This window comes from Oryzias latipes, chromosome 15 (assembly GCF_053564925.1).
Source record: "Oryzias latipes strain Hd-rR chromosome 15, Olatipes_Hd-rR_3.1".
Taxonomy (NCBI): domain Eukaryota; kingdom Metazoa; phylum Chordata; class Actinopteri; order Beloniformes; family Adrianichthyidae; genus Oryzias; species Oryzias latipes.
In genome coordinates, this window is record NC_136251.1 from 22,492,549 (window position 1) to 22,519,923 (window position 27,375).

Here is a 27,375-nt window from a genome sequence, read left to right on the forward strand (position 1 = left end):
CACTACAAATGTATTAAATATACCTTTGAAAACTATTGCAATCCTAAACACCGGTTATGCTACAAATTTAATTTAATATGTTCATAGTGTTTTACCATAAATCTATTGTTACTTAATGCCAATTTTTTTCTTTAGTTTTTTTGGGACGGTGGTAAATTCACATTATTGAAAAAGCAGTTTAAATGTACTTTATAATAAAGAATGTGCAAACACATTAGAATGACAAGGTCGGATATACTAGAAATAATATATTTAACTTGTTAAAAAAGGACTAAATTATACAGTGTAAAATTATACCCTATCAAGCTAAGTATTTAAATAGGACTGATTCAAAAGACATCCTTGCCAGACAAAAACAGAAAAATGAATGAAAAAAACAACAAAGGTTTCTCTAATTAACGCCAACAGGAAACCTTGCTTTTGTACTCACATCTCTATCCAACCTGCGCCCAGTGCTGTTGAGGTAGAGTCTCTGCCTTGCTGGTTCTAATATAACCCAGTAATCATAGTTGTCGAGCAGTGTCAATGAGATGGTTCTGCCTGGACCGTGGGCATTGCCATAGATCTGCATGTTCTCCACCAATACCGTTCCTGTAAAGACAGAGATTGCTTCAGTGTAGACAGTATTTGATTGTTATTAATATTTTTTTTTTCACATTTAATCAAATTGTTAGTAAAGTGAATCATCACACCCCTGATTGTGATAGTATAAAGGTAAGAAAAGGTTAGGATACATTGTTAAAATAGTGATGTTGGAAGAATTCCAGGGCTTTTACAAACAAAAACTACAGGCTGAACTTAAAGCATCAGTATTTAGGTGAACATAAAGCCATGAGTTACTTCAATCAATCAGTCAATCAATCAATCAATCAAACTTTATTTATGAAGCGCCTTTCATATAAAAGCATAACACAAAGTGCTTTACATTAACACAAAACAAAATTTTATAAAAACAAGAATAAAAATTAAAATAAAAATGCACAAAAAATAAATAAATAAATAATAGAGGCCCCTTCCCAGTACCTACACACAGCCCTCCACTCCTTTCACACATCCCAACCCCTTACTGATGGGGAAAGACAATGAGAAATAAGAAATAAGAAATAGGCTGAGCACAAAAGCAAGTTGTTGGAATCGTGATAATTGGAACCTCCCTCTATGTGAACAGACGCACAACCAGCCAAATGCAGCATCACAGGCGGGGACCGCTCCACCACAGCTAAGAGGTGATCAGGTCCCCATCTAGAGCTGCAGTGGCTGAACAGCAGCCGACCCAGAGGGAGAGGACCCAACTGCGGACTTACTTAATCACAACAGTTTTTAGGGAAACCTTTCCTACAGATGCCCAAAAGGGTTGACTCCTCAACTCCCCACTTGATAAATGAATACGTAAGCAGTTGGTCTGTGCAACATGACCCAGCAACCACTGGTGCCTTTCCAAGAATCTATCACTTACGCAAGAAGCGTACTCTATTATTTAAAGTTACATGTGGTTAAAGGCCAACACTAAAAAGATCAAGCTGAGAAAAATGACGTAAATTACAAAAGGAGCAAACGTAAACAATACTTTTGCAATCCATTTGTGAAGAAAACGTTCATGCTTTCTTAGCTAAAAACAACAATGCAGACAAAGTCAAAGATTTTAAAAATATAGTTTTGACAGATGTCTACCAATAAAAAAGTTTGAACAATTCGTAGAACTGAATCAATTAAAATCAAATGAATTTTAATGGTTTTAAATCCATCAACCTTTTTGAATCTATCCAAAAGTATTCCATAATGAAATTAAAGATCCTTATGGCGTAGTGGCACATCTTTATGCATTATGCATCTTTACCGAAGGTCTGCAAATTGACACAGGATATGTGTACAGTTTAGGCAAATGCCACCACTGCTATAAACTATTCCGGGTTAATCTCATGTTCACAGAGAAAAAAACAAAGAAAAAAAACAGCATCTTTCTTACAATATTAGGTTTCTGTGTGCCATCTGTGTTGCACTTTCCCACCAACCAATCTATTTTGCAGTCAAGTATATGAGGTAAGAATTGCACTCGCGCATCAGCCAAACAACCAAGTCTGCTAAGCCAATCCTAGCCAACACAGAGCAGAAGGAAGGTACGGCGAAGAGAAAATGAGTTTTTCTAAGAGTTCTTCCCTGAGACAGCACCCTCAACTCTACAGCTAGGATTATCTTTAAAAAAAAAATCAATTTGCCAAACAACTGGCACGGTTAGATTATTTTTACATCATCTTTGATAGTTGATGCATCTCAAAAAATCTCCAGCTGTTCAGAAGTTTAATTTGTGTAACTTCTAATACTAATTTTACACTTTTGAAATGTTCTCCTTAAAAATAAATAAATAAATAAGAACAAATAAATAAAAACAAACGTACTTAGAAAGTTTATTTTATCAGGAAACAGAACAAAAGCGTTAAACCTCAAAGAAAAAAAAAATCTGAATTCAAAAGATAAAAAAAACAGGAGTCTTTACTTGAAATATTATTATATATTATTATTATTATATTATATTATATTATTATTATATTATATATATATATATATATAAATAAATTATTGCGATGGTTGTTCACAAATGCCAAGCCCGCTCTGCATAATATTCAGCAATTGTCTGTCAAATGTTAAAAGGGAGATTCACGTTTGTCATTTTATTTTAAAAAATACAATTTTTCGCAACCTTTTTTTTTCTGTATTTATTCACCACACCTTAGAAACTTTTTTTTTAGCCTCCACTTTGACAGTTATGGCTTCAGGGAAAATCTATATCATGCTCAACTGTTCCTACACAAAATCTACAGTAAAACTTAAACCAGCAGCAGATATTTAATAGGGGATGAAGATAAACTTTCCGCTCAAAAGTTAAAGGAAAATGGAACCTTGTGCTGGCCGGTCTGTGAAAATATTGTCTGACATTAAACTGATCTTACCTACCGACTTAAAAAGGTTGGGGATCACTGATATAAACCTACACCAGATGTATCCGAGCTTTGCAGGAATTTTGAGTCTGAAAACGTGGATAACACTGAAGTCCCTACAGGATTTATCATGACATTAGTTGTATGTTGGTAAATGATGGTTGCAGTGTTTTACTGTGTCCAATGAATGCAGTCCTACATAAGATTGCACTTAATAATTTCATAAAGCAGCTAAACTCATCCACTCATTAGCAACTTGCACCTTCAGATCCTCAAGAAGGAGCATAGATGGAGGTGTGATAAAGGCTTTCACATTGTAAATCTAATATCTACTAAGCATTTTCATCCTTTTATTAATGACAGTGCTTCTTATTTGCAGTGGTCCAGCTTTCATGCATGCGTGTCGTGATCAAAAGAGCTGATAATTATCTGCCTGAGGTGGGCTAAAATGCATCTGAAAAATGATTCTTGAAAGAATTTAATTCTTTCAAGTCCAAAGAGCCGCATGCTGCCAACACATTAATCTAAACACGCTTTTTATAAATACATCTGCCCGAGTAACTTGAAAGGTGAACTACATCTTCTTGAAAGTTTCAGATTTTAAATTACAAAGCTGCAAATATTACAAGGGAAGCACTAGGAGCTCCATGCGTCCTCAAATTAATTGAACCACAGCTTTTTCACTTTGACAAGAAATACTCCCACTATACCCAACCACATCTTCTCCATCTTAGTCAGACTAAACCTGTCTGTATCATTTAACAAAATGCCTTGGTCTGCAGATTATTTTTAGGAGTAAAGATCGTCAAGTAACATCTTGCTTTAACTGGATTCACTCAAGACTTTACAAACCTTTGATTCATCCTCAGTGCTTTTACTAAAATGTTCTTAAGCTGGATGTATTTTTATTTTATTTTGATTGAGCTGCTTTACAGTAAGACAGACATTTATGTCAGGAAATTCTTAAATGCCACCACTTTACGTTAGTGAATGTGTTTCATTTGAACTACTCATGAGGCATAAATGGAACAAAAAAAGCTAAAATTCAAATGCTTGAAGAACAATTTCTGGCAGCACTCACCTGAAATATTATTTTCATATGACTATTATTAAGTCTCACATCATCGTAGATGAGTTCCCAGCAGATTTTATCAATAAGATAGCTTCAGCTAACTGATTTTAGCTGAATAAACAATACAATTAAACCCTGAGCAAGAACACTCATGTGGAGTCCTATCTGTTCATGGAGTAAACAGGTAAAATAGACAGCAAATATAAATGATCAGTTAGGCCTCATGTGGTTACCTCACCTCAGAAAGACCAGGACCACACTAACGTAGGAAAAATACACATTTGTTCCACACTACATCTTCATCTTATAAAATGTTTTCCTTATTGCTCACTGTTTATGTCAAAGCTGATCAAAACGACAACCTTAAATAAACACTTGACTTTAGATTATTGCATTTAATCGCATTGGCAATCTGTTGCTCAAGTACTTAAATCTGCTCTTGGGGCACCTTTCTACAAAGACTCACTACAAATTTTGTAGCTAAGCTCAACTGTGCCCCCCCTCCCCCGGACTGGAAAAAGGATTTCTGGGTCAGGGAACAGGTCCAGGGGCCTGTTTCACAAAGGAGGTTCAACCAACTCTGAGGTCAAACCTGAACTCTGAGTTGGTCAATCGAGAGATTGACAACTCTGAGTTTTCAGTTTCAGAGCAGCTGATCCGCGTTAGATCAATCAACTCTGAGTGGACTGATTCGGAGGTGAGCGTGCGCACCGCGTCTATAAGAAGCCATTATCAATGGAGCGCAGATATCACGAGTCACCATGGCAACCGTGAAAACAAAGAGGTCTGCGTATTTTTCGCCAGCTGAACTTGACGTGCTGCTGCAGAGTTGCAGTGAATATGAGAACATATTCCAGAAGAAAAGCAACACCGCTGCATCTGCAAAACAGAGACAGTTAGCGTGGAAAACATAGCTGCTCAAGTTAATGCCTAAGTTTGCATTTAAATCATTGTTATAAATATTGACTGTAATAACCTTTTAAATAGCGTAAGGTGTGAAATAAAAAATGGTGATATTTAGGTGTACTTTTGAAGTGTTATTCCTGGTGTAATTGCATGAAATGCTGCATAGTGTACAGAACCAATCTGGGGGAAAATGCATTTAACGTCGGTAATGTTTAGAGGACTTTTTTGTTAACCTTCCCCTCTAGCAAACGTTGGTCATTTTAATATTAATACATGCAATTGTGTTTTTAAAAGTGAACTTTTGTCTACTGTTGAACCTTTCGCTGCGCAAAGACTTCCTTCTTTTCTCTCGTCTTTCCGACCGTGCGTGGTCAAAAGCGCAGGGGAGATTTCCTTCAGGGCTGAAGGGAATTCTCCTTCGGGGTTCACTTCCCGTTGGAAACCCTCAACCTCCAGAGCGGAATAAGAATGACTCCAAAACAGTTATTCTGGGAATGACACCTTCTCCGTCCTCCTCATCCGTGCTCACCCCCCCCCCCCCCCCATCTGCACCTGCAATCGCCCCTCCCCTTGTCTCTCGTGGATTGCACCCCGCTCAGCACACACACGCTGCAACACTACCCCTGTATTGATCAAGTGGTATAGGTTTATATGGGATTAAGAAAGTAAGCAGTGCTAGAAAATTGTGTTTCCAAAAAGTAATTGTTACATTAATCTAATTCAATGTCCCTGATTTCATTTTCATGTAGATGCAATCCTGCAGGAATTAAAAGAAACATGGCAGCAGCTAAAAATGAAGTATAAAAACATAATTCAATCAGGTCAAATGTGAGCATGTCATGGATGTAGGCTTTGTTGACAATATTTGACATATGAAACATCTACATAGCAAGACCTAATGTTGTTTTCATTTTGTATATGTAATTGACTGCAACGAAAAACGGTAACGCTCAAACAAAAACGTATGGGGAAATGACAAAACATCGAGTCGAGGTCTCAAAATCCTCGTACGACGTAAATGTAATTCTCTACGAATTAATGCAGCCTCCTCATCTATTGGGTCCTCCAAAAAAGGACAAGCCATTCTTGTCACTTAGATCGCGTGACGGAAATGTGGGCAATGAAGGTTGAAGCCAAATATAGTGCTTCGTCTTTAAAAAGGGGAGGGGACCGGCAAAAACTTCGAGTTTGGAGAATAAAACCTGCTCCCGACCAGGTTAGGTTCACAGCATAAGTAACCATGGATACTGACTCCGAGTAAAAGTTAACTCTCTTTCAGAAACGGGTTTGACTTACTCTGCTTTCTCTGGTTTGACAAACCTCCGATTCTGAAACGGAAAACCCAGGGTTTCCCTGATTTCCGGGTTTATGAACTCAGAGTTTACACTTAACCTCCTTTGTGAAACAGGCCCCAGACTGAGAAATTATCCAAACGTCCACTGCAGACCTAAAGCTGTCGTTCGAATGGCTTTCGATTGGCTCAAAAACGATTTTGGCCAACTGTTGAGACATCTAAAATTGGAATTGTAGAGCTCTATCAACAGTGTTCAGTGCAGGTGGGGAGTTTATGACAAAAACAAGGCATCTTTTAAGGTTGTGTTAGAAGTACTTTGGAGATCTTCTTAATACCTTTGATACAGCTTGTGAACTTTAAGGGATAGGACTCTCATTTCCGAGTCTGTAGATGCTGAGGTATTTCATTCTTTAACACAGCAGATGTTGTCAGGAATCCCTAAATGACTCTTTGACATACCATATCACCTTGATCGTTCACACGATATCAATGGGAATCAGGCGATTCTGACACAAAAAAAGTGGCTTTTTGTGAAAAAGAAAAGTCATTTTTCTCCATGACAGAATCAGCTGTTTCATGTTGATAGCTTTAAAAACTTTCACTTTCACTACAGTATTGTGTTACGTATTAGTTCAAAGCTGCTTTTTTCCCCTTTAGAATCCACTGGAATGATATTAACTGCATCGATGGTTGAAGAGTTACAGTGGTCAAAAGAATGTAAACACTGATGTTAAAGCTCCAGTTTAAAAGGGTTAAATTGTGAAGTGAAAAGGCACTAAAGGACATAATCTGTCCACAATATGGTGAAGAGGCAGCAAAGGGGGAAAATAAGACTCAAATTTCCACAAAACTCAGATTCTTTTCATGAGCTGTGGGTTATGAATGAACAGATAAAACCGTAGATCCATTGTTCTTCAGTTAGAGCTGTCAGTTGAAGTGTTCAGGACAGCTGCGATACTGCAGCAGAATACAACAGGCAAGAATACTAGAGGCAAGCATTCCTGATGAGCCTCTTCGGTCATGTCGTCAGGGGGGAGCCTCTAGACGTCTCAGGTGATCTGGGAACAGCTCAGTGTCTTCTTAGGAGAGCATTGTAGAAAAGATCTCCAGAATATCTCACTTAGACTGCATATTTGCCTTATTCAATAATTATTAAATGTTATTTAGATTTTGGTGATAATAAACACCTAAAAGTGATTTTTCAACTGCAGATTAGTCTAGAAAACGGGTCATTTTATTTGTGATCAGGAGGAGACTTTGTTCGTCGTGAGAAAAAAAACGTGTGTGTTTTTTAGTCTGTCATTCTTAAATAAAGTTTTATAAAAAGCAGAGTCAATAAGCTGAACAACACAAATTAAAATCCCTATTTCAATTCTTGATTTTTCTATGCCACATTCATGAAGTTGGTTAAAAACTAGGCTATAAGAATCTAGACTACTTTTCCATTTATCCAGTTTTCTCTGCTTCCAAAAGAAGCAGCTTGGTGTTGGGCATGAATCTCCTGGCCTAAAAATTGTTTCCACTCCTGTCATGCTCAGACGTGGCTCTGATCTGGGCTTCACAGTGGACAGATCCCACAGGAACAACACAGAGGGGTTACTTTTATCAAAAAATATCAATAATGCTGGCAACCAAAAGTGATGGATGTGGATAAATATTGATGACTTCTTCTGACAGGGTTTCAGGGTAAGTTTATAAGAATGTCTAATTGATTAGTTTCAGATGCCAAAACAAAATAGAAGCAAAAAAGGCTAAATCAAATGACAAAAAGATTACCTGTGTGAACATATGAACTTAAAAGAAATCATCTGTCCATCAATAACCCAACCCTCTCAAAGAAATGTGATCCATCTTTAATAAAATCATAAAATAAAAATTTAAAGTGCAAATGGTTGTTTTCTGTGACAAATAAATATATAAAAATTATTTAACGTTCTGAAAATCAGTTTTGCTAAAATAAATTAGCCTCCCATTGTGTTGGAAAACTAGTTTGGTTTGACATTTGTGTTACAATAAATATGTAAAATAGTCAAAACATTCTTAACAAATGTTTAAAAAAGTGGAAAAGGATGATTTAAATGAGTGGTTTTATGTCTACAACATTACATTTCACAATTAATTTGATGTCCTGGCCTAACCACAAGTAGTACTCCACCCACTTACAAACAGAAAGCCTCATTCATCTCTGCCTTTACGAAATACCACTTACTCCTTCAGTTGTAACTAAACAAACAAGTATGAATAATAGAAAACAATGAAATATGGCTTAAGAGCACTGGAGCTTTGCTACGAGCAGCAAAGCATCTTAAAGATATTCTTACAGAATCTCCTAGAGATTTTATTACCTTCTATAAATTCACACAAACACTGGTAAAGATGTCAGGGGCATTGAGGAAATAGACATCTTTACTGAGGACACTGGGGTACATGGAAGGCAGGATTCAAACCAACAGGTCTGTTATTGACAAATGACTCATCCACCCAGGTAAAGGTGGCCTCACCAGAGATTTATAGGAATGAAACATTCTCATTTTATTCAGAAACAGATTCATACACAAGTTTTTGAATTTTCTTTTGACATTCTTGCTCATTTTTTGAGAAATTTTAAGATGCTCTTTGTTTAACAGCGTCGCCACATGACACCAACGTGCAGTATTTTGGCATAAATGTTATACCAAATGTCTTTCCAGTCAGTCAATTACACATGGGATTTTTGTGTGAAAAATAATTAAACTGCGTTAATATCCGAAAAATGGGCATCAAAGTTATTGTGAATGCCTTTTTTGTTGCTACATGAGGGTCAATACAATTCAAATTATGTTCCAATAAACAGAAATATCATATTGACCTAAGAAGGTACATCAAAATTGAACAATGCAGAAGTGACCCTTTTTTCCCTGTAAAAATCCTGCCAAGAAGCCCCGCCTGAAGGAACTTTGCTGCTTGAAAAACACACCGTGCCCCGGGTGGGTTGTCTATTATGTTGTGTACTTCAGAAAATAGCATCAAGAGTCTACACTGATCCTCAACAACGAGCCTGCCATCTTTATACATTTCTACCATTTCTATCTACCTGTGATACTTTCCCAAACTGTAAGGAATAGCTGCCTAAAAGCAGAATAAACCAAGAGAGCTTTTGTTCCATGTTGAATTGAGAACAAATGCATGAAATTGACATTTTACATGTTCTTCTTACAATTTTTTCCCCCATTTTAATTATTTAACTTGAACGTGAGAATTTTTAGAGTGAATAAAATTTACATTCCAATCCATACTTAACATCTAAATGAAGATCCCTTTAGATGAGAGAATTAGACTTTGGTAGAACAGCTGGTCATTACACATTAGGTACTAACCCAATCAAAATGAAAAAAAACTATACATATATATAAATAAAGGCGTTGCAGACAAACATGAATAGTGTGGTTTCAGGTTTATGAACTCATCAGGAGCTTTAATCTCATCAGCAACCTTTCCACTGTTGAACAGCATGTACTCTGCCCTCTCTGTTGCATGAAAATGAGTCTGGGACCTGAGCAATGAATGACCAATTATTTTAGTGTCTGCTCGGCCTAATAAGAGGATTAAACTAATCCACTATCTAATTATAATGTTCTGAAATTAACTAATGAATGCTCTACATATTATAGCTGGAGGTATACAGAAATAAAAGTCGGCAATCATAAATAAACCTAACAATCCAGTTTTATGTTGCATGCCTCCTTGGAATCTGGTTTAAAAAGGTATTAAAAAAATGATTAGCATATATGTAAAATATGACTTGAGCTTTTCTACAACACACTGAAGAAAAAAATTCAGCCAGGATGTCTAAGAATTGTATCTTCAGAAATAAGCAAACGCTATGTTTTTTTGTTTTATTTAAACCTTCATTGACATTTTTTACAAATATGACAGATATTGGAATTTGTGCTACAGTACATTGTAAAAAAACCATATAATTATCTGTTTGCTCCACAGTCTGTCCACAAACAAAGCTGCTGTACAGCTGTACTGAGCTCCCTCTGGAGAAATGTAAATATAAGAAAAGATGATTCTGTAATAACGACATTCATTTAATGTGTAATTCCCAACACATTCTGGAGAAAAACCCAGCTGAAATCCCTCCTTAAAAAACAACTATTTCTTCACCATCAAGTCTAAAAATCTACTGAAAAATAAAAAAAATTGAAACCTTCTTACAGATAATTTCCTTATCCTGTTGTGATCCTCTGTGTTGAAAGATAAACACATTAAATTAGATAAAGCAACATAACCCAGATGAGATTTTCTTTTAAAAGAGTGTCTTTCATTGATTTTTAAGCACCCAAACAAAACCCCAAGTGTGATCATGAAAATATTAAAAACAAAATCCTTGTTTTGCATTAGCTAATGGGAATAAACCCAAAATGATTAACAATAGGAACAGAAGTGGTTTTGAGCGTAGTTTATCACTGCAATTTGCTATTATTGCAGTCTTTGTGTGCACATTAAAGACTAATTTATGAATAGCACCTCTAGAGTAAAAAAATAAAATACTTGTTCTGTTTTAAGAGAATGGAGGCAGTTAGGTTGGCAATTTCGAAGGCCACCTTCACTCTAATAAAGACCAGAGTGCCTGGAAAGCACACTGTGTTAAATGGTCTTACTTAAGGGCTTTGAAGGGGCACAGTCGACATGTTTGGAGCTGTCACAGTGTTGTGTACAAAGCATATAACTCAACCTCAATTAATATCCCTCCTTCCTGTTTTGCTCTCTAATCCTCAAGGAGCAGGTGTTGTGCACTAATCCCCGCCTTTCAGCAACACTCTAATTATATATTGATGACCTAGCAGTCATTATAACTGGATGTGATCATGCAGTTGAACAAAAATGTGCGACAGAATGACTGTGGAACACCGGCAAAGTGGTGAAACATCTGGAGAAACTGACTTGAAAAATGTGGAAATCACAGGGGCATGCATTGAGTGGAGAATTGATTGCCAACACACTTCAACACATACATGCATACTTTGAAAATGCTGAAATCCTAGTATCAACAAGACAACAAGGCTTGCTTTGTAAAAGAACCACATTTATTGATGCACGCAATCAACTAAGTCACTTGGGTTATTGCCACTTGAGGTGTTTGCCATATGTTTCTATTTGTACCAAAATGCAAATATAAAACACTGCAGGAATGACCAAAATCCTGGATCAGCACACTCGGGGAAAACTATGTACAAATATTGCAGATTTCCACGGTTTAAGAAAAATCTTTAAATATTTATCTGCTTGGCATCTGCTGAAAGCTTGGATTCAGCTGCCCCCAGGACCCTAAAGAGAATTTCGTGTGGGCAGTGAAAAAAAAGGAAGAAGAATACATGTGTGTGTGTGTGTGTGTGTGTGTGTGTGTGTGTGTGTGTGTGTGTGTATGTGTGTATGTGTATATATATATACACATGTGTGTGTGTGTAAATATAAACTGTATACAATATGGTCACAGTGAGTGACCATGTTTGTAAACCCGAAGCAGTTAAAGAGATTGTCAAGACTCAATGTCTGGCCACCTGCTGTGTTTGTCATTATCCAATTAACCCATTTATAACCTGCAGCAACCTCTAAACCTGCTGGATATGTTACTGCTCTTGATCAAGTCTACCTTTCAGAAGCCATTACATTTGTATTCTGTGGATTTACTATACCCTCAAAGGAATGAGCTGAAAGTGATCACCATATTTTTGATGGTAACATTATTGCAATGAAAGTGGAACACAAAAAAACTAATATTTGACTTTTGCATTGTCCTATTTTTAGCTTCTTTACATTTATGTTAGTAGCAGTAGTTAGTAAAGCAGCTGTCACAATGTTGTACTCAGTATTTCGGAGTATTACCGTTCTCGAAATTTGATGTCCAGAGAGAAACAGGGTTCAGTCATTAGGTCTTTAAGCGGCTGTCAGCAAGCAAACTGTGCAGCAGCAGTTATGGTCTTAAGGTCAGGACTGCTGCCAACTTGAGCCAAATAGTTAATTATTGTATTCTCCATCAGTACAGAAAGTACACTATTTACATGCAGTCTTTAAGCAAACCCTTTTACCTAAAGAAACTTATAAAAGTTCTCCACACTTAGTGTGGGGTCTTGGCCAAGGACATATTGACTTTCAAGGCAATGTGGAGCCACTAATGAACCAACTGGCAGACATCGATGCCCCAGCAGTGCTGTGAAAAACTCATTGTTGATTCACTTTATAGTTTTAATTTGTAAAAGGACATATGGTTAATTAATCTCCTGGTTGCATAATAAACTACTTCATAGTCAAAAAGTAAAACATAATAAAAAAAATAACAACCTAAATAAAATCCCTAAGACTGGGTAACACAAAAGCATAACTTTAAAACTGTTATAACTCTGCAGATTCAATTATTATAAAGACATACACACTGCAAAGACTAAATCTTATGAAAGTGGAAAAAAAACATTGTTTCAAGTAAAATTGTTTTATTTTCTGTCTTGCAAGAAAAATAATTGTATCAAGAAAGCAAAATAAAGCAAAATTTCAATAGCAAAATAATCTTGGTGTGAGAAAACACGTCTTACTGACTAGAATCTTTTTCTTAAAATAAGAATCCTTGGTAAGACCCTTTTCCTTACCCCATTGGCAGATTTTTATTGCTTATTTAAAGAAAACCTGTTATTGTGATAAAAAAAAATGTTTGACTTATTTCTAAAGGGCCTATTTTCAGATTTGTCTAGTCTCATTGGACACCTTAAAATGTGAAATCTGCATGTTTGGTGTTAAATCAGCAGCTGTAAACAGCAACAATACTTCCAAAACTACATTTACTCAAATTGTGAACTAAAGCTACTGTATTATTATAGTTTATGTGATTGAAATGAACTGCAGAGTCATTTTACTGCTGTTCCTCTTCTGGTGTGCGCAGTATTTCCTGAGCATCGTTGTCAGTAAGTTACAGAATTGTAGAAAAGGAATATAATGATGTTTAAGTGGGAAAAAAAACTGTTAAACAGAAACGCTGTTATTCACCTCACTTTAAGCTTTAATACGTCCTCCGCATTCCTGCTATGACAGTCAAATATCACATTGTTCTCATTAGAACAGGGTAGCACTAAAGGTTCCATGCATGAGTATGCTTTCATTATGACAACTTCTATTGTCTCAGTAAAGGATCTTTCAATATTGTAAGAGTTTTTTATCATTATCCACCACTATTAGAAACAAGACATCTCAAGGCTAAAACAAATCCTTGAAGTAAGGTAAATGTTTTTATTAGAGAAAGACTGAAAAATAAGTAAATAAGAATAGATTAAGAGAAAACACTGAGAGGTGGCGACTGATTATAAAATAGGTTGCTAAAAAAAAGTTGCCTGAAGGATGAAGGACATGCAACATAGGGTGGGGGGATAGTGGTTTCATTAAACTTAAAAAAAAAAAAAAATACCAGCCCCAGTCATAATTGTTACTATGATAAAGAGTCTTTGACATCAATGCCCATACTTTCACTCCATATAAATGCTGATGTTGCAATTAGCAAGATCTAAAAAGGAGCAAACTATAAGAAAATTAAAAAAAAAAAATCTGAGAATAAGCACAACACCAGCAATAAGCTAAAGATTTCTGTTTATATATAAAGATTTTTAAACTAGTGTCATTTCATTTAACCTTTAGGTTAAAAGCTGGGAAAGTTAGTGTGGTCAACAGGGGTCGTCTTTTGATCAGTTCTGCAACAAACAGCAGCAGATTTCACCTGTATGATTTAGTAAATCTGTTATATAGCATATCATGAAAATTTTATCATTCCAATTAGTAACAGATTTATTTGTTTTCTGTAAAAAAAAAAAACAAGGCATAATGGTTACCTGGTTTTTATCGTTTATAGTTTTTTATGGTTTTTATTCTACGTTTTCCATTCCTCTGAGCTGAAGCTCCAGGTGCTTTTTTTTTTTTTTATCTTAAAAGTACAGAGACATTACCCCGCTCATTGACAAACATTCACTTACCCTCAGACATGTTCATTAAAAAAATATTTGTTACACGTTTATACTTTTATGCTAATGTTATTAAAAAAAAGACAGAGTATTTTTTTTACCTCCCATCTCGAAGGTATTGCCCTTTCGAGACAAATTATTCGGTTCAAGATCATTACATAAAAAAAAGAAGTATTACAGTCAAATTCAAGTTTAGATTTTACACATTTAAATGTGATATGACAAAAGCTCTGACAAAGATCAACTGAGACTGTGCACTTGAATTTAATGAGAGAAGTAATTAACTAAAACAGAGACAGCTGCGGTGATTACAAGCAGCTGTGGTTACTGCATGAACAAAAATGTTAAACTCTTTAACATGACCTGAACACAAGATTGAATATGCTCAATACAAATACACAACTCAATTAGAACCACAGCCACAGAACTCTTGGGTGGTGATGAGGTGCACGTCTGGGGCTGTGGGCGCTTTTCTGGGGCGGGGCCCAGCGTTGGGCCCTCCCATCGCGGCGGGGGGGCTGCTCTCCTAGTTGGGCTGGAACTTACACTCTCATGTCCCCCCCATGCCTCCCTGCTCTCTGGCTTTGGGGGCCTCCGTGTCGGCCCTGCTGGCCCTGGTGTGGGTGGCGGATGTGATCGCCTGGGGGGGCAGTTGTTCTTTATCTGCTACCGTGCGGGTGTTGGGGGGTTCTAGCTGCCGCAGCTGCTGCGGCGGGGGTCTTGGTGTGGGGATGGCTGGGCATTCTCCCTCCTTCTTTTTACATTCCATCATCCATTTTAGCCTTACACCTTGAGTGTTAGCTCACACTAACACTCAAGGTGTTAGCTCACCTTTGCTCAAATAGTTTGCGTGATTGAATGAAATGTTTCACACTAGTTGGTTTGAGTGCATAAGTATGTGTGTGTGAACATTATTTGTATTGTGTACATGTTGACAAGTGAACGTTTTTGGAGCCAACAGGTATGTTTGTGGCATTTGGTTGTGTGTGTGGACAGGCGCCCTATAGACTTGTATTACATCTGAACATCACTGTAATGATTATTACCATCCAGCAACTTGCTGCTTTATGCTGCTTCATGGTTTTACCCATCCCTTTCTATTATCACCCTTCTACCCCCCCCCCCCCCCTCTCTAATATCCCTCTCTCTTCTTCCCTCCTTTCCCTTTCCGTCCGGTCCAACACAAAATATTTTCAGATATGATTAAAATGAATAAAGTTTGGCCTCGATTACAAAAGAGGTTTATTCAGACATACCTCTGGTTTGTCAGAAGATTCATAACCCCTGTTGTTAAATTAAAATATGTCCAACACAAGAGGCCTTCAGCTCTAATCTGTTTGCCCAGCTGTTGGACAGGACAAGTAAAAAAAAAAAAAAAAAAAAAAAACAGAGCCACAGAACATGACTTCTAAAACAAGAATCTTCAGAAAATCATGAGGAAAAAAAAAGCAGTTCAAATAATTTCCGGGACAAGTCGCCAGTCTGTCGCAGGGTCACACAATCACACACAGTCACACACACTCACACTTACAGGCAATTTAGAATCTTCAATTAAACTGTGAAGAATGTCTTTGTATTGTGGAATGAAGGCAGAGTGCCCAGAAAAAACTCACACATGCACAAGGACAACATGCAAACACTTAGAAAAGCTGCAGCCGGGATTTGAACAAGGGCCTTCTTGCAGTGAGGTGAGAGAGCTAACCACTGCACAACCATGCAGCCCAGTTAACCTGCATGTTGAGCAGAAAAAATAAAAGCCCTAAATAATAGGCACATTTCAGCTGTCGCAAATGTATTATCCCTACACCCTCCCCAACAGCTATTATAGCTAAAAAAAAAGTAAAACAAATAAAAAAAATGCATACATATGTTTAAAGTGTAAAAATCGTATTTCTTAAAAAACCCCAGTGGTTATTTGATGAACTAAAATATGTGATACTTTGTTGCATTTGAATTAGAGAAGGTGGGGTCTTGATTTCAACACGCCTGCACAACAGTGCACAAGGCAACATCTTTAAAACATGCATGAGAGAGTTTGGTGTGGAAAAAAGTCTGACATCACTCCAATAGAACTTCTTTGGAAGGCATTAACACGTTTGCCAGGTCTTCTCATTCAGCATCAGTATGTCCCCTTTTGGAGGAATGGTTAAACAATCCCAGGGTATTCATTAGGTTGCTTAGGAAGAAAATAAATTTAGAAACAAATAAACAACTTCAAACATATTTTAAAGACTTAATAAAATCAGCATGAGTTTTAACAAACTTTTGCTTTTCATTGCCTAAAGCTAAAAATGGAAAAATGAGAGTTGATCATGTCTAAATTATTCAACTGAGGCAAAACACTGCTCAGATTAAAGTGATGTTAGTATGTTTTTCTGTTTTTTTTACCATAATACGCTAAACTTTTGAGAGCAGCACCTCTGAAACACTCTTATATGTCACCAAAGTTTATTCAATCTCATTATACTTGCTGCTCTCCATTAGTTCACTGTGCTCAGTCATGGTTGATGTTCTTACTTTATATCTGTATTGTAATATAAATGTCAAATGGTCAAATGCAAGGTGCATCACTATGAACAACTACGCTTGAGTTTCTAGTTGCCAGTATATTATTTTACAACCTACACATGTATACTATGAAAGCTGCTAAATATACAACACAGTTTTGTTTGCAATGATGCTACGCAGTGATCTGCAAAAAACACATTTAACTTTTATAGCCTTATGCTGGTGATGCACCTGCTGTGAACTGAAGTGAAGCTGAGTTGAATTAGTAAAATTGCATATCTGTGCATCTGCACATTTTGGTTATTATTTGTCCAGTTTCTTTTTTGTTTTAGAGAACTTTTCCCTGGAAGCTTACCAATGGTTTTAACATGTTGTGCGGTTATCAACTGGTTTTCTATCCTCTAATTATTTGCGTGGACCACTCAGGATAAGACTTACAGGCCTGAATGAAAACCAGTTTAGTTGTAGCTTTACGGTGATGTTATAATATATTAACAAATATTTTAGGACTGTGATAAAGGAAAGGCAGCCGAGGTATGTATAAAACAACAGTCTTGCATCCAAAGTATTTATGTTTTAAACGACAAAATAATCCTACATTTAAGATTAAGTCTCTAGCAATTAAAAATACATTCTTTTCCATGATTATGGCTGAATAACGAGAATTTAGTTCTTGTAATGACTCATAGTCCCACTCTGATCATCTTTGATCTATTTTAAAGCATTCCTGATGGTCTTTTAATTATGTCGATGCCGTTTTTAGATAAATTCCAAAAGCTTGTGTCATTTCCTAGGACATAGATTGTGAAGAGAGCAGCAGTCGTTCATTAGAATTTCACCTCTCAGTTGTCGGTGGGAACTTGGCATTGAAGTAAGCCTTGCCACATTTCCCATCATCCCAAGCCTAGAGCCCCTAAAGACAGCATTTTAACATTGACGGTGAAACAAAAATGGCGAGCAGTATTGGAGCTATCCAGCCTTACAGTTTTGGGCCAGATGGCAGCTCAGACGAGGAAAACGGAAATGTACATGATCTATTTGTCTGCAAGTGGATGCATCAGAATGGAGAAGAACAGGAAGCTTGTAGCTTGCCATTGCAGGTCTTACATCACATCTACAAGCTTTTTCCAACAAAGTTTTTTTTATCTGCTCCTGCTTGCATAGATCTGAATAAAGAAATAAAGAAATACAATGTTGTCTTTCTTTATCTATGAATTGCGAAAAAATGTTACAAGAACATGTTAAAAACACCAAATAGACGATTTTTGTCCTCGTTTGTCTTTAAATAGCTATTAATAAACTAATCATGTGACCTTGTGTTTGTCACAAGCATTAGGGGTTGAAACAGGTCTTCTGCCAGCAAGTTTAAGTGGTTGATGTTAATAAATCAAAACTGCATTCTATTATTTTAATATTTTAATTTACCCTACAATGGCATATCCATGCATAAAAGATGATAACATTAGCCTCACAGTACTAAAACCTTTTAGCGACACACTTCTGATTTCTTATAAGAAACTGCTGCTTGATATGAGGAAAGGCTGAGAAGATGCTCATATGCTTTAGGCAACTGCTGATACAAATCATACATTTACAAAGAGAAGATAAAAGCAAGAAGACAGCATCCCCCTTTATTGACATACTGATTTCCTACTGCTGCCTGGGAAGCCTACTATCAATGGAAAAATACACCCACTGTCTATCTCTGCCTCTCGTCTCTCTCTCCACATATGCAGTTGGCCCTACGTTATGAGATAAAATCTCCCCAATCTGATTAAATGCTTTTGGGTTAAGCTCCTAGGCTGAATAAGCAAAGAAGTGTATAGAAAACAAGCGTTTTCTACCTAATAAAAACCCACTTCTCAAGTGAGTGAGACTTGCGTCTGTGCTGTATGGCACCTGTCACTGAGTCTACAGAAGCAGCAGTGAAGATAAATTAAACATGTTAAGCTTCTTTTAGACAACTGGCCTCCTATCCCTGTGTGGCTTTTCTTTTTTTTTTTTTTTCCAGATTGAAGATCTCCCAGAATAAAAACACAAGTTGAAAATGGAAGGAAAGGTGCTTAACTTCCAGTGTCTACAAGCGTATGCCTGTTGACTTAAAGACCCACTCCAGCAAAAATTCTGTTTTTGGTGTTTTTAACACGTTCCTGTAGCCGTTTCTCATGATAGAGGACATATATAAAGAAAAATAAGATGAAGACTGCAATTATGTGTAAAATCTACAATCTGTGGGATACAAGCTCCCGGCGCCGCTCCATTCTGATGCATCCACTTGTAGAAGACAAAATCCATGAATGTCTTCGTTTTCCTTATCTGAGCTGGCAGGTGGCTCAAAACTGTAAGGATGGAGGGCTCTGATATTACTCAACATTACTGTTGCACCGGTAATGTAAGGTTGGGATTGTTTTGTGAGAGGGCTGTAAACTCGAAGGAGAGTGTAAACAAAAGGATGACAGAAAATGAAGGCAGGCTCACTACCTGCACAACAGCCTCACCCACAACTCAGAGGTGAATTTCGGATGTCCTAGAAAATGACACAGGTTTGTTTTATTTTATCTAATAATGACAAAATCGGAGTTAAAAGATCCCTGGAAACATTTTTACAATAGATCAAAAGATGAATGGAGTAGGACTTTCAAGATAAACCTGATAGGAAAATAATAAAAGAAAATGTCTTAACAAACATGGAAACTGTTTATGTGCTCGATTACTGCACTTTGGATTAAATATTTTCTTCTGAGAAACCAGTGGAAAGCAGATACTATCATTATTTGGTTGTCTATCTTTTCAAAACAGATAAACAAAGCCACAGAGACCTGCGATTAAGTTTTTTTCCTAGCAATTAATGACGCAAACAATATAAAAGCACATCCTCAGGAATAACATGAATCTTATTACATACTATTTTTACAGTTTCTGTCTGATGGAGCGAAAGAGATGAAACACATTTAGAGGAATAATTGCTTCGGTCAACAACAGCAAGTCGCCTGTTTTACATTCCATTATGGGGAGGAAAGACTTCGGCCTGTTTCATTGTGAAGGGATAAATCAAACCACAGTGGAACCATATCCCAGGTAAATGAGAGCTTTATGAGAAAGATTAGTTCAAATCCCTCGTACAGAGCATGGAAACAGGGGGGGGGGGCTGTCGCAAACAGACTTGGCTATCTCCATCAAACAAATTCCCCCAGTAATCGATCAAAGCCCAAATCGCAGCAGCACACACATGGAGCAGGGAGAAGCTGAGACTGATTGACAGTCTAAATTGTGGGATATTTGACAAATGGATGGCCTGGTTTTAAAACAAATCGCAACTATCCATATACTCTAGAGACGTATAGATGCATACACTGTATTCACACAAATTTTCTCTCCCCTAAACAGAGCCACGCAGCTCTAGAGGTGCTACATTTTGCAAAGAACCAGAGCATCTGGGAAACAGTGTTCTCACTAAATAAACTCTGGATACCGTCTGGAGTGAGAAATGATCATTAAACTCAGTTAACCTGCAGCACTGATATCTGCAGGGAGATCCAAGTAAGACAAACACACCTGTTCCATCCAGACTGAAGAATTTCTCTTTCCTTTTAATGAACATATAGCTCCTCCCCAAGAAAGCAGAACACATTCTCCACTACTTGCATGCACATTTCGGCAAGTACACACCCACTTATCTACAAATGGATGACAACACTCCAACCTCAAAGCTGAGAGCCAAGAAGGTGAGGAAATGAAAGAGGCCAAACCTTGAGATGAGGGAGGAGTAAAGACGTATGACAGAAATGGCATAAAGACAAAAGTAGCAGGAAAGAGGGAAAAAAGCAAAAGAACTGAGTAGCTTCATCTGACCCACTCAAGCATTTCATGTCTGATGTACCCTTCAGTGATTCTTGTACAGCTGTAGCACAGGTATAGCACAATAAGTACCACCTGCACAGGGAGCAGACAACTAATTATTGCCACTCCACATCATGTCTGTGTACAGAAAACCATCTGCATATATTCCCACTTTACTTTCAGAGAGCAGCACAGATACACCCAGTGCAATGACAATTTTGTATAATTAATTTTGAAAACAATCAAAACAACACTTGAGTTCGTAACAAAGCATCTCTTACAACCAGCCTTGAACACTAATCATCAGCTGAGCCGCTACACTTTACACCATAAAGCTCAACAGTCCCATAAGGAGAACCAATAAAATATATTACCAGCGCAACACTTAAAGCCAAAAAAAGAATCCTAATTCCAACACTTAATTTTCTATAGAGTCAGCAGTGCATCAAATAGCTTAGAAACATCGGTGGGTTAGGTACATACCGTTGGGGCTTTCCTCATCGATGGTCACTATAGTTGCTGGGGGGCCAGGTCGGGACAGCTTACACTCTACATATGCAAAAAGAGAAAAAAAAAAATTAAAAAAAAAGAAAAGCCAACTGAAACAATTGACAATAAATCACTGTTTCTGGTAGCATCAGTGCACACACACTTAAGGCTACTCTGCTAAAGAGAAAAATTAGTCTCTTAATTGTCACATACAGATTTGCACATTGCAAATGTTCAACAATCTGTGCAGAACACTGAGTAGTTGTAAATGTAGAACACAATGAACGAAGATTAATATTTTGTGTACACATTTTTACTTCCCTCAACATGACAGATGTGATCATTTTACACTTGAAAAGCTTCTTGTGCACACAAATTGTTTAATATATGTGCAAGCATGGCCTGATGCGTGTGGCTCTGGTACCATTTGTGCAGGGATCAGCTTGTGTGTGCATATGGAATTCTGAACGACTTCACATCCTCAGCTAGTTGAGGACAAATGGTTGGAGCATTAATGGACGCACGGAAAAGTAGCAGGAATCCAGACATTTTTTAATTGAAATTGATTTCCCTCTGTTTTAAGTTAACCCTTTAACATTGAAGCTTTAGGTCCAGTGTTGAATTCCTTCCACTACCATAACTATTCAACTGTTTTCACAATGAATGTGATTCCTGCAGATTCTGAAGCGGAGAAAAGCAGCTGATATTCAGCTCCTTACAGTAAGGAATTGGTTACACCATCAATCTAAATCTGCTCTGCTCAGTTATGCAACACTTAACTGTGAAGTTGATCATGTTGATCGTGTAAACGTTTGAAGAGTTAAAATAAGAGTTAATTGTCGTTAGTACATGTTAAAAAAAAAGTACATTTGAATTTTATTTGACAGCAGCAGAGACAGGTTGGTAAATTACAAAAAAGTAGAGTACCTTAAAGAAGGAGGATAAGAGAAGGAGAAAACAATAAGGAGAGAGAGTAACATGACTTAAACAGCCAAGTAATAAGTGGTGAATTGCAATTGTGTTTGTGACTGAAGGGCATCTGTTTTACCCCCCCTAAAAAAAAATCCATTCCCACCCTGACATAAATACAGAGGGAGATAAACATGTAACAGATGATACCCCAACATTTCTAGAATACTTAAATTTAGCTCAGGTTTTTGGATTCAGAGAAGCCAAGATGGTCTAAACTATATGCAAACCTCCACATTCACATGTAAAGGGAATGCAAAATGACCCATGTGCATTTGGGGAAAATTGATGTGTAGAATATTAACACTCATCAAATTGAAATAAAAAGTATGCATAACTTCTATTTTAGAGGTAATTTCACATTTCCCCACATCGGATTCTGGGCTACCCTTACCCTTCTGTGTTAGATTGCGTTGTTTCAGCTGGCACAGTGGTAATGTGATAATTATTGTTACAAGTGCATACCTAAAAAACAGTTCCTGACATTACATTACAAATTATAGGTATCATTTATAATGTAAACCAGTTTTGACAGAAAAAAAACACTTAAACGATTTAAGTATTTAATTTTACAATGTATGTGTGACTTACTGTGTTTTTAGAACAATATTGGCAAAAAAAGACACAGTTAAACTGTAATTGGTTTGAAAACAAAATAAATGTCAAAGGCCTTCCTTTTTTTTCTGTCTTTGCAAAAGTATTACTGCAATGCCAAAAACAGCAGCACAAACTGACTTCATGATTTTGTAACAAGACAAACGGGGTGCTCGGCAAGACATCATGAGTGGGACCACAGGTGAGCACAGCTTCACAGATGGAGGTCACAGCAGCGGGATGGTATGAACACATGGGACACAGGTAATGACAGTTTGACAGACAACAGCAGATGGAGGAGATGAGGGAGGTGTAAAGGAGGACACGTGACAGAGAGTCTCGTGAGAAATGGGTACCGCAGAGCAACTGGCCATGAAGCTGATGTATTTCAAGTATGCGACTGATTGACTTTCAACAGGGAGGAAAAAGCGAAGAAAACAACTAAACACATAGAGGTAGCAATACAAAAGGAAAAACAGACACCAGATGTTTGACCTCTTACCCTCATACTGCCAGTCTGTAGGAGTCAGAGGTTAGTTTAGCCAGAGTTAAGAGCAGAAGCATGGAAGAAAAAAGAAAAGAAAGCACAAAACTGTTAAAGAACAGGTACATTGATAGTAAGAGGAAGAGAAAGACATTATTTTACAGACAGAAGACAATAAAAAGGTAAAAAGAAGTTGTTTAGGTTAAAAATACCGAAGACCTTAGGAATAATGGTGAATGTTAATGAACATCCCAGTCTATGCACAGATGATAAGTAGACTACTTTTTCACTGTCAAAGCTGCTCATTTGAATCTGGCTGTGGTAAAAGCAATGAAGTGCAAGACAAATATAATTAAAAAATACAAAATACAGCCTGTCAGTAAATGATTTGGTATTCTTAAAAGAGGCAAATTAAAAAGCCTTTCATAGAAAACATTTTTTTTTGTAATGACACTGTCTCATAATATCTAGAATTACAAGCAGCTTGCTGCCAGGTGGTGTCATCTGACGTTACATGTAATCAGAGATGGGAAGAATGAGACAACACCAGCTGTCAATGCTCTAGTGTTTCACACCCACCTCCTGTTGTCTACTCTTGTTGTGTAACTATGCACTTGTTACCTGGTGCCAAAAAGTGGAAAGGTTACTTGTTAAACCCATGGCCATAGGTCTTCACATAAGTCTTCACCAATGTGTTTTTTAGGTACTTGACTATTACAAAAAAATTGGATTATGATCTAGCTTTTGACATGTTTGTGCACTTATTAAAGATTCTTATGTATATTCAATGATTAAGGCAAGTCGTAAGAAGCCAGCTCAATGGCAAGAACAAGACCTAGGTAATGAACAGCTACACCAGTGATTAGATACCCTCCAGGAAAAATAAAGTGGCCAAAGGAAAACCTACAGACCACAGATGTTAAGACATGAAAGCTTCTCACCAAAGGAGGCTGAAGATTAGTGAGCCTAAGAGCCACAACTGAGGATGAAACATCCAAGATCCATGAGAACATCAAGCACAAGACCCCAACCAACGATATGCTCAGAGAATGCTTTAGGCAATGGTGAACAGAGGATACAGTACTGGAGGAGAGATGTTCATGAGAGTCCCTGCATGAGATGTACCACAGAACCATAACTGAAATGATCAAAAGGTCCTATCATATAGATAGAAAGGTGTGGCCTAAAGGACAGCACATAAGCACTGATACTGGCAGAACAGGAACAAGCCCTGAGCACCAGAGCAATAGAGACCCAGATTGACTACACCAGTCAAGACCCAAGCTGGAGGATGAGCAAAGAGGCACCTGAGACAATAAAGCACATTAATGCAGGGAGATGCTGGCAAGGAAAGCATACATGGAACGACACAACCAAGTGACTGGAATTCATTGAAATCATAGAATTCAGGAATATGTGTGTGGAATATGGACTGTAAAACCCCAAAGTCAAAGTGGGAAACACCTCCAAACGTGGTAGAGAATGAAAGAGAAAAGATCCTGGGGGACTTCCAGATACAGACCGACAGGGTGGTAATGGGGAACCAACCAGACATTGTAGCTATGGATATAGAACAGAGGAAAAAAGTGAAGTGCTGGGAACAGCAAAGATACTGCACAGTACCCTCAAGCTCAAGGTTTGGGTCCCCTACCACCCTCCGCAAGTGAGAAACCAGGGTGAGAAAAGATTCATTATATTTATTTATATATCATAAATATGCGTTTGACAACCTTTTTATGTTACATGTTTAATTTGATTCAAAACTACCCATCGTTATATTTGAAACAATCCAGTGATGGCACTTGACGTCCAAAACCACAAACAATTAAATAAGCCTTACAAACTTTATTATAACAGAAAAAGGACATCTCTAACCTTGTTACAAAGCTAATGCCTAAGGTTTATGCATTGTTAAATCTTTAGCTGTGTTGGTTGAAAACAACAACAAAAAAACTACCCATCATGCCGGGGAAGCATTCTCCTTTAATAGCAACAGGATGAACAGAGCAAGTGGGTCACACCTTGCTCTCTGAGTCATAAACAACAGGCAACATAAAACTAAGTATGCAAGTCAGCTCTGAGAAAATGTATTCTTTTTGAAGTAGAAGTGTGTGCCTGTATGCATGTGTAAGGTATGAACGTTACTTGCACTTATTTAGAGAAGCTTTTTAAAGGAATCACAGATGGTGTGTTTTGTTTGTTCAGCCTTTGTGTGCTCATCTAGAACGTGTGTGTGCAGTTTTTAGGTTGACATGGCTTCGTCTCGCACACGTATGTGAGGGTGTGCCAGCAGGTCTATGTGTGTAAAGTTGAAACAAAAATCTGAAATGATAAGAGCTGAGACGAAGTGAAAATTAGGAATCAAGTACAGACATGGTTGGCATCTTCCTTTGCAGGGACATTGGTTCTACACTGTGATCAGGGGTAACACGTTTCACCTAAAGGCGTACAAATTTAAACAATACATGAATATTATGTTGCGATCTATTTGTTGCCACATAACATAAAGCAATATGTCCACAAATACATTGTTTCTTTTTATCAAAGTACAAATGTGAAGTGAGAGGTTTGAATAAATAACCCTAAAAAATCTAATGTGACTAGGAGAAGATATTCTGATGCTTAAGTATTGTTTAACTAGTTATGCATGCAATATTGCACATATCCCCCCTCCATGTTCTGAGTATAAGAGGTATGTTGAGGTATAGGAAAAAAGCAGATATAAATAAAAGTATAAATATTAGATGAGCTGTTCCCAATCTTCTCAGGATATTTGATCCAGTTTGAAACTGTTAAGCAGTTGAAAATAACACTAAGAAGAAAAGTGGGAAGCTACAAAAGGGATACAGTTGATCATGCATCTTAGCAGGAGGAATGCAGAACGGTGTCTACACCTACTGAGCTTTGCATTTTTTAAAACAAACACCCATCGTGAGGCTGGAATATTGTTTAGTGGCTCTGGGAAACACATGTCTCCAATCAATATTTAGGGCTATTATGACAGTCTAACTAGTAAACACTGAGTTTATTTATTAAATGTCGCATTCAAAGCATATGAAGTGTCTGATTAAATCAAAATACATTAAATTAGGCAACATTAGAATCTAAAAAACAAAGGGAACAAATATTACAACCAAATTGCAGATACATTCCATGCATCCACCTAGAGTTACCACACCTGGAAATCATTTAAGAAACAGCTTTATGAAGCAAAAGGAACATTGCCTGACCTAGACAGAGGCTCATACAGAGTTGACACTATAACTGAATGTTTTTCAATCCCAGGACCCAATGTCCCACTCATGTCCTATGTTTTCTGTGCTCCTGTACCCAAACACACCTGACGCAGCTCATTACCAAGCCATGAAGAGGCCTAATTATTGTTGATGTGGGGAAACAAAAAAACATGCAGCATGAGGAGTGTTGAGGAATGTTAAAAAAAAAAAAAAAAACAACTATGAAAACCAATAAAAAATGTGTCAGAAAGGACTTCATAATCTACTTTAAAATATCTATTATAAATATAGGATCCCGAGAAAATAAGATTCTCTGCACGGTGGCGCAGTGGTTAGCGCTCTTGCCTCACAGCAAGAAGGCCCCCGGTTCAAGTCCCGGCTGGGGGACATGAAAAACACAACATCAATGGGGGACCTTTCTGTGTGGAGTTTGCATGTTCTCCCCATGCATGCGTGGGTTTTCTCCGGGATCTCCGGCTTCCTCCCACCGTCCAAAAACATGCTTCATAGGTTAATTGGCAACTCTAAATTGTCCATAGGTGTGAGTGTGACTGTGAATGGGTGTGTGATTGAGGATATTCTACCCTGCGACAGACTGGCGACCAGTCCAGGGTATCCCTTGCCTACGCCCAAGTGGCCGGGATAGGCTCCGGCAACCCCGTGACCCGGAAAGGGAATAAACGGTCAAGAAGATGAATGAATGAATGAATAATTTTTTGATGTTGTGTGGAAGTCTTCTTTTAGATGGCGTCATATTAAATACACTGCAGAGTCCCAAATTTCAAAAAACAATCAAAAACTTTCAGTTCTCCCCTTGGGAAATAATCACCAAACTAGATAGATAATTTCAGTAATCAACTGAACATTGTTGCTTGAAGCAGTGAATTTTCAATTATGAAAAGATTACTGCTTCACTTGACAAAGTATTGGTTATAAAAAATAGACCTTTAATTAACTGGAGGAAACTTGTGCAAGAAAAAAAGAAATTCACATCCAAACCAATACATCTGATATACAGAGAATTGGAAAGTAAGAGAATAAATCTAAGAGTTTACTGTTCAG

General features: G+C 37.4%; 1 protein-coding gene across 7 annotated transcripts in view; it reads right to left on the reverse strand.

Moving 5' to 3' along the window:
• LOC101173247 (protocadherin-15) overlaps positions 1-27,375 on the reverse strand; it is a 233,982-nt gene that overhangs the window by 106,523 nt on the left and 100,084 nt on the right. For 5 of the 7 annotated variants that reach the window (XM_078931825.1, XM_078931824.1, XM_078931823.1 and 2 more), the window contains exons 3-5: positions 23,096-23,110; positions 21,025-21,090; positions 431-591 (exon numbers count right to left, since the gene is read on the reverse strand). In XM_078931825.1, the coding sequence (XP_078787951.1) occupies positions 431-591; positions 21,025-21,090; positions 23,096-23,110 (242 nt within the window). The remainder of the gene's footprint in view (positions 1-430; positions 592-21,024; positions 21,091-23,095; positions 23,111-27,375) is intronic. The other 2 variants (XM_078931821.1, XM_078931822.1) reach the window with 1 other exon arrangement.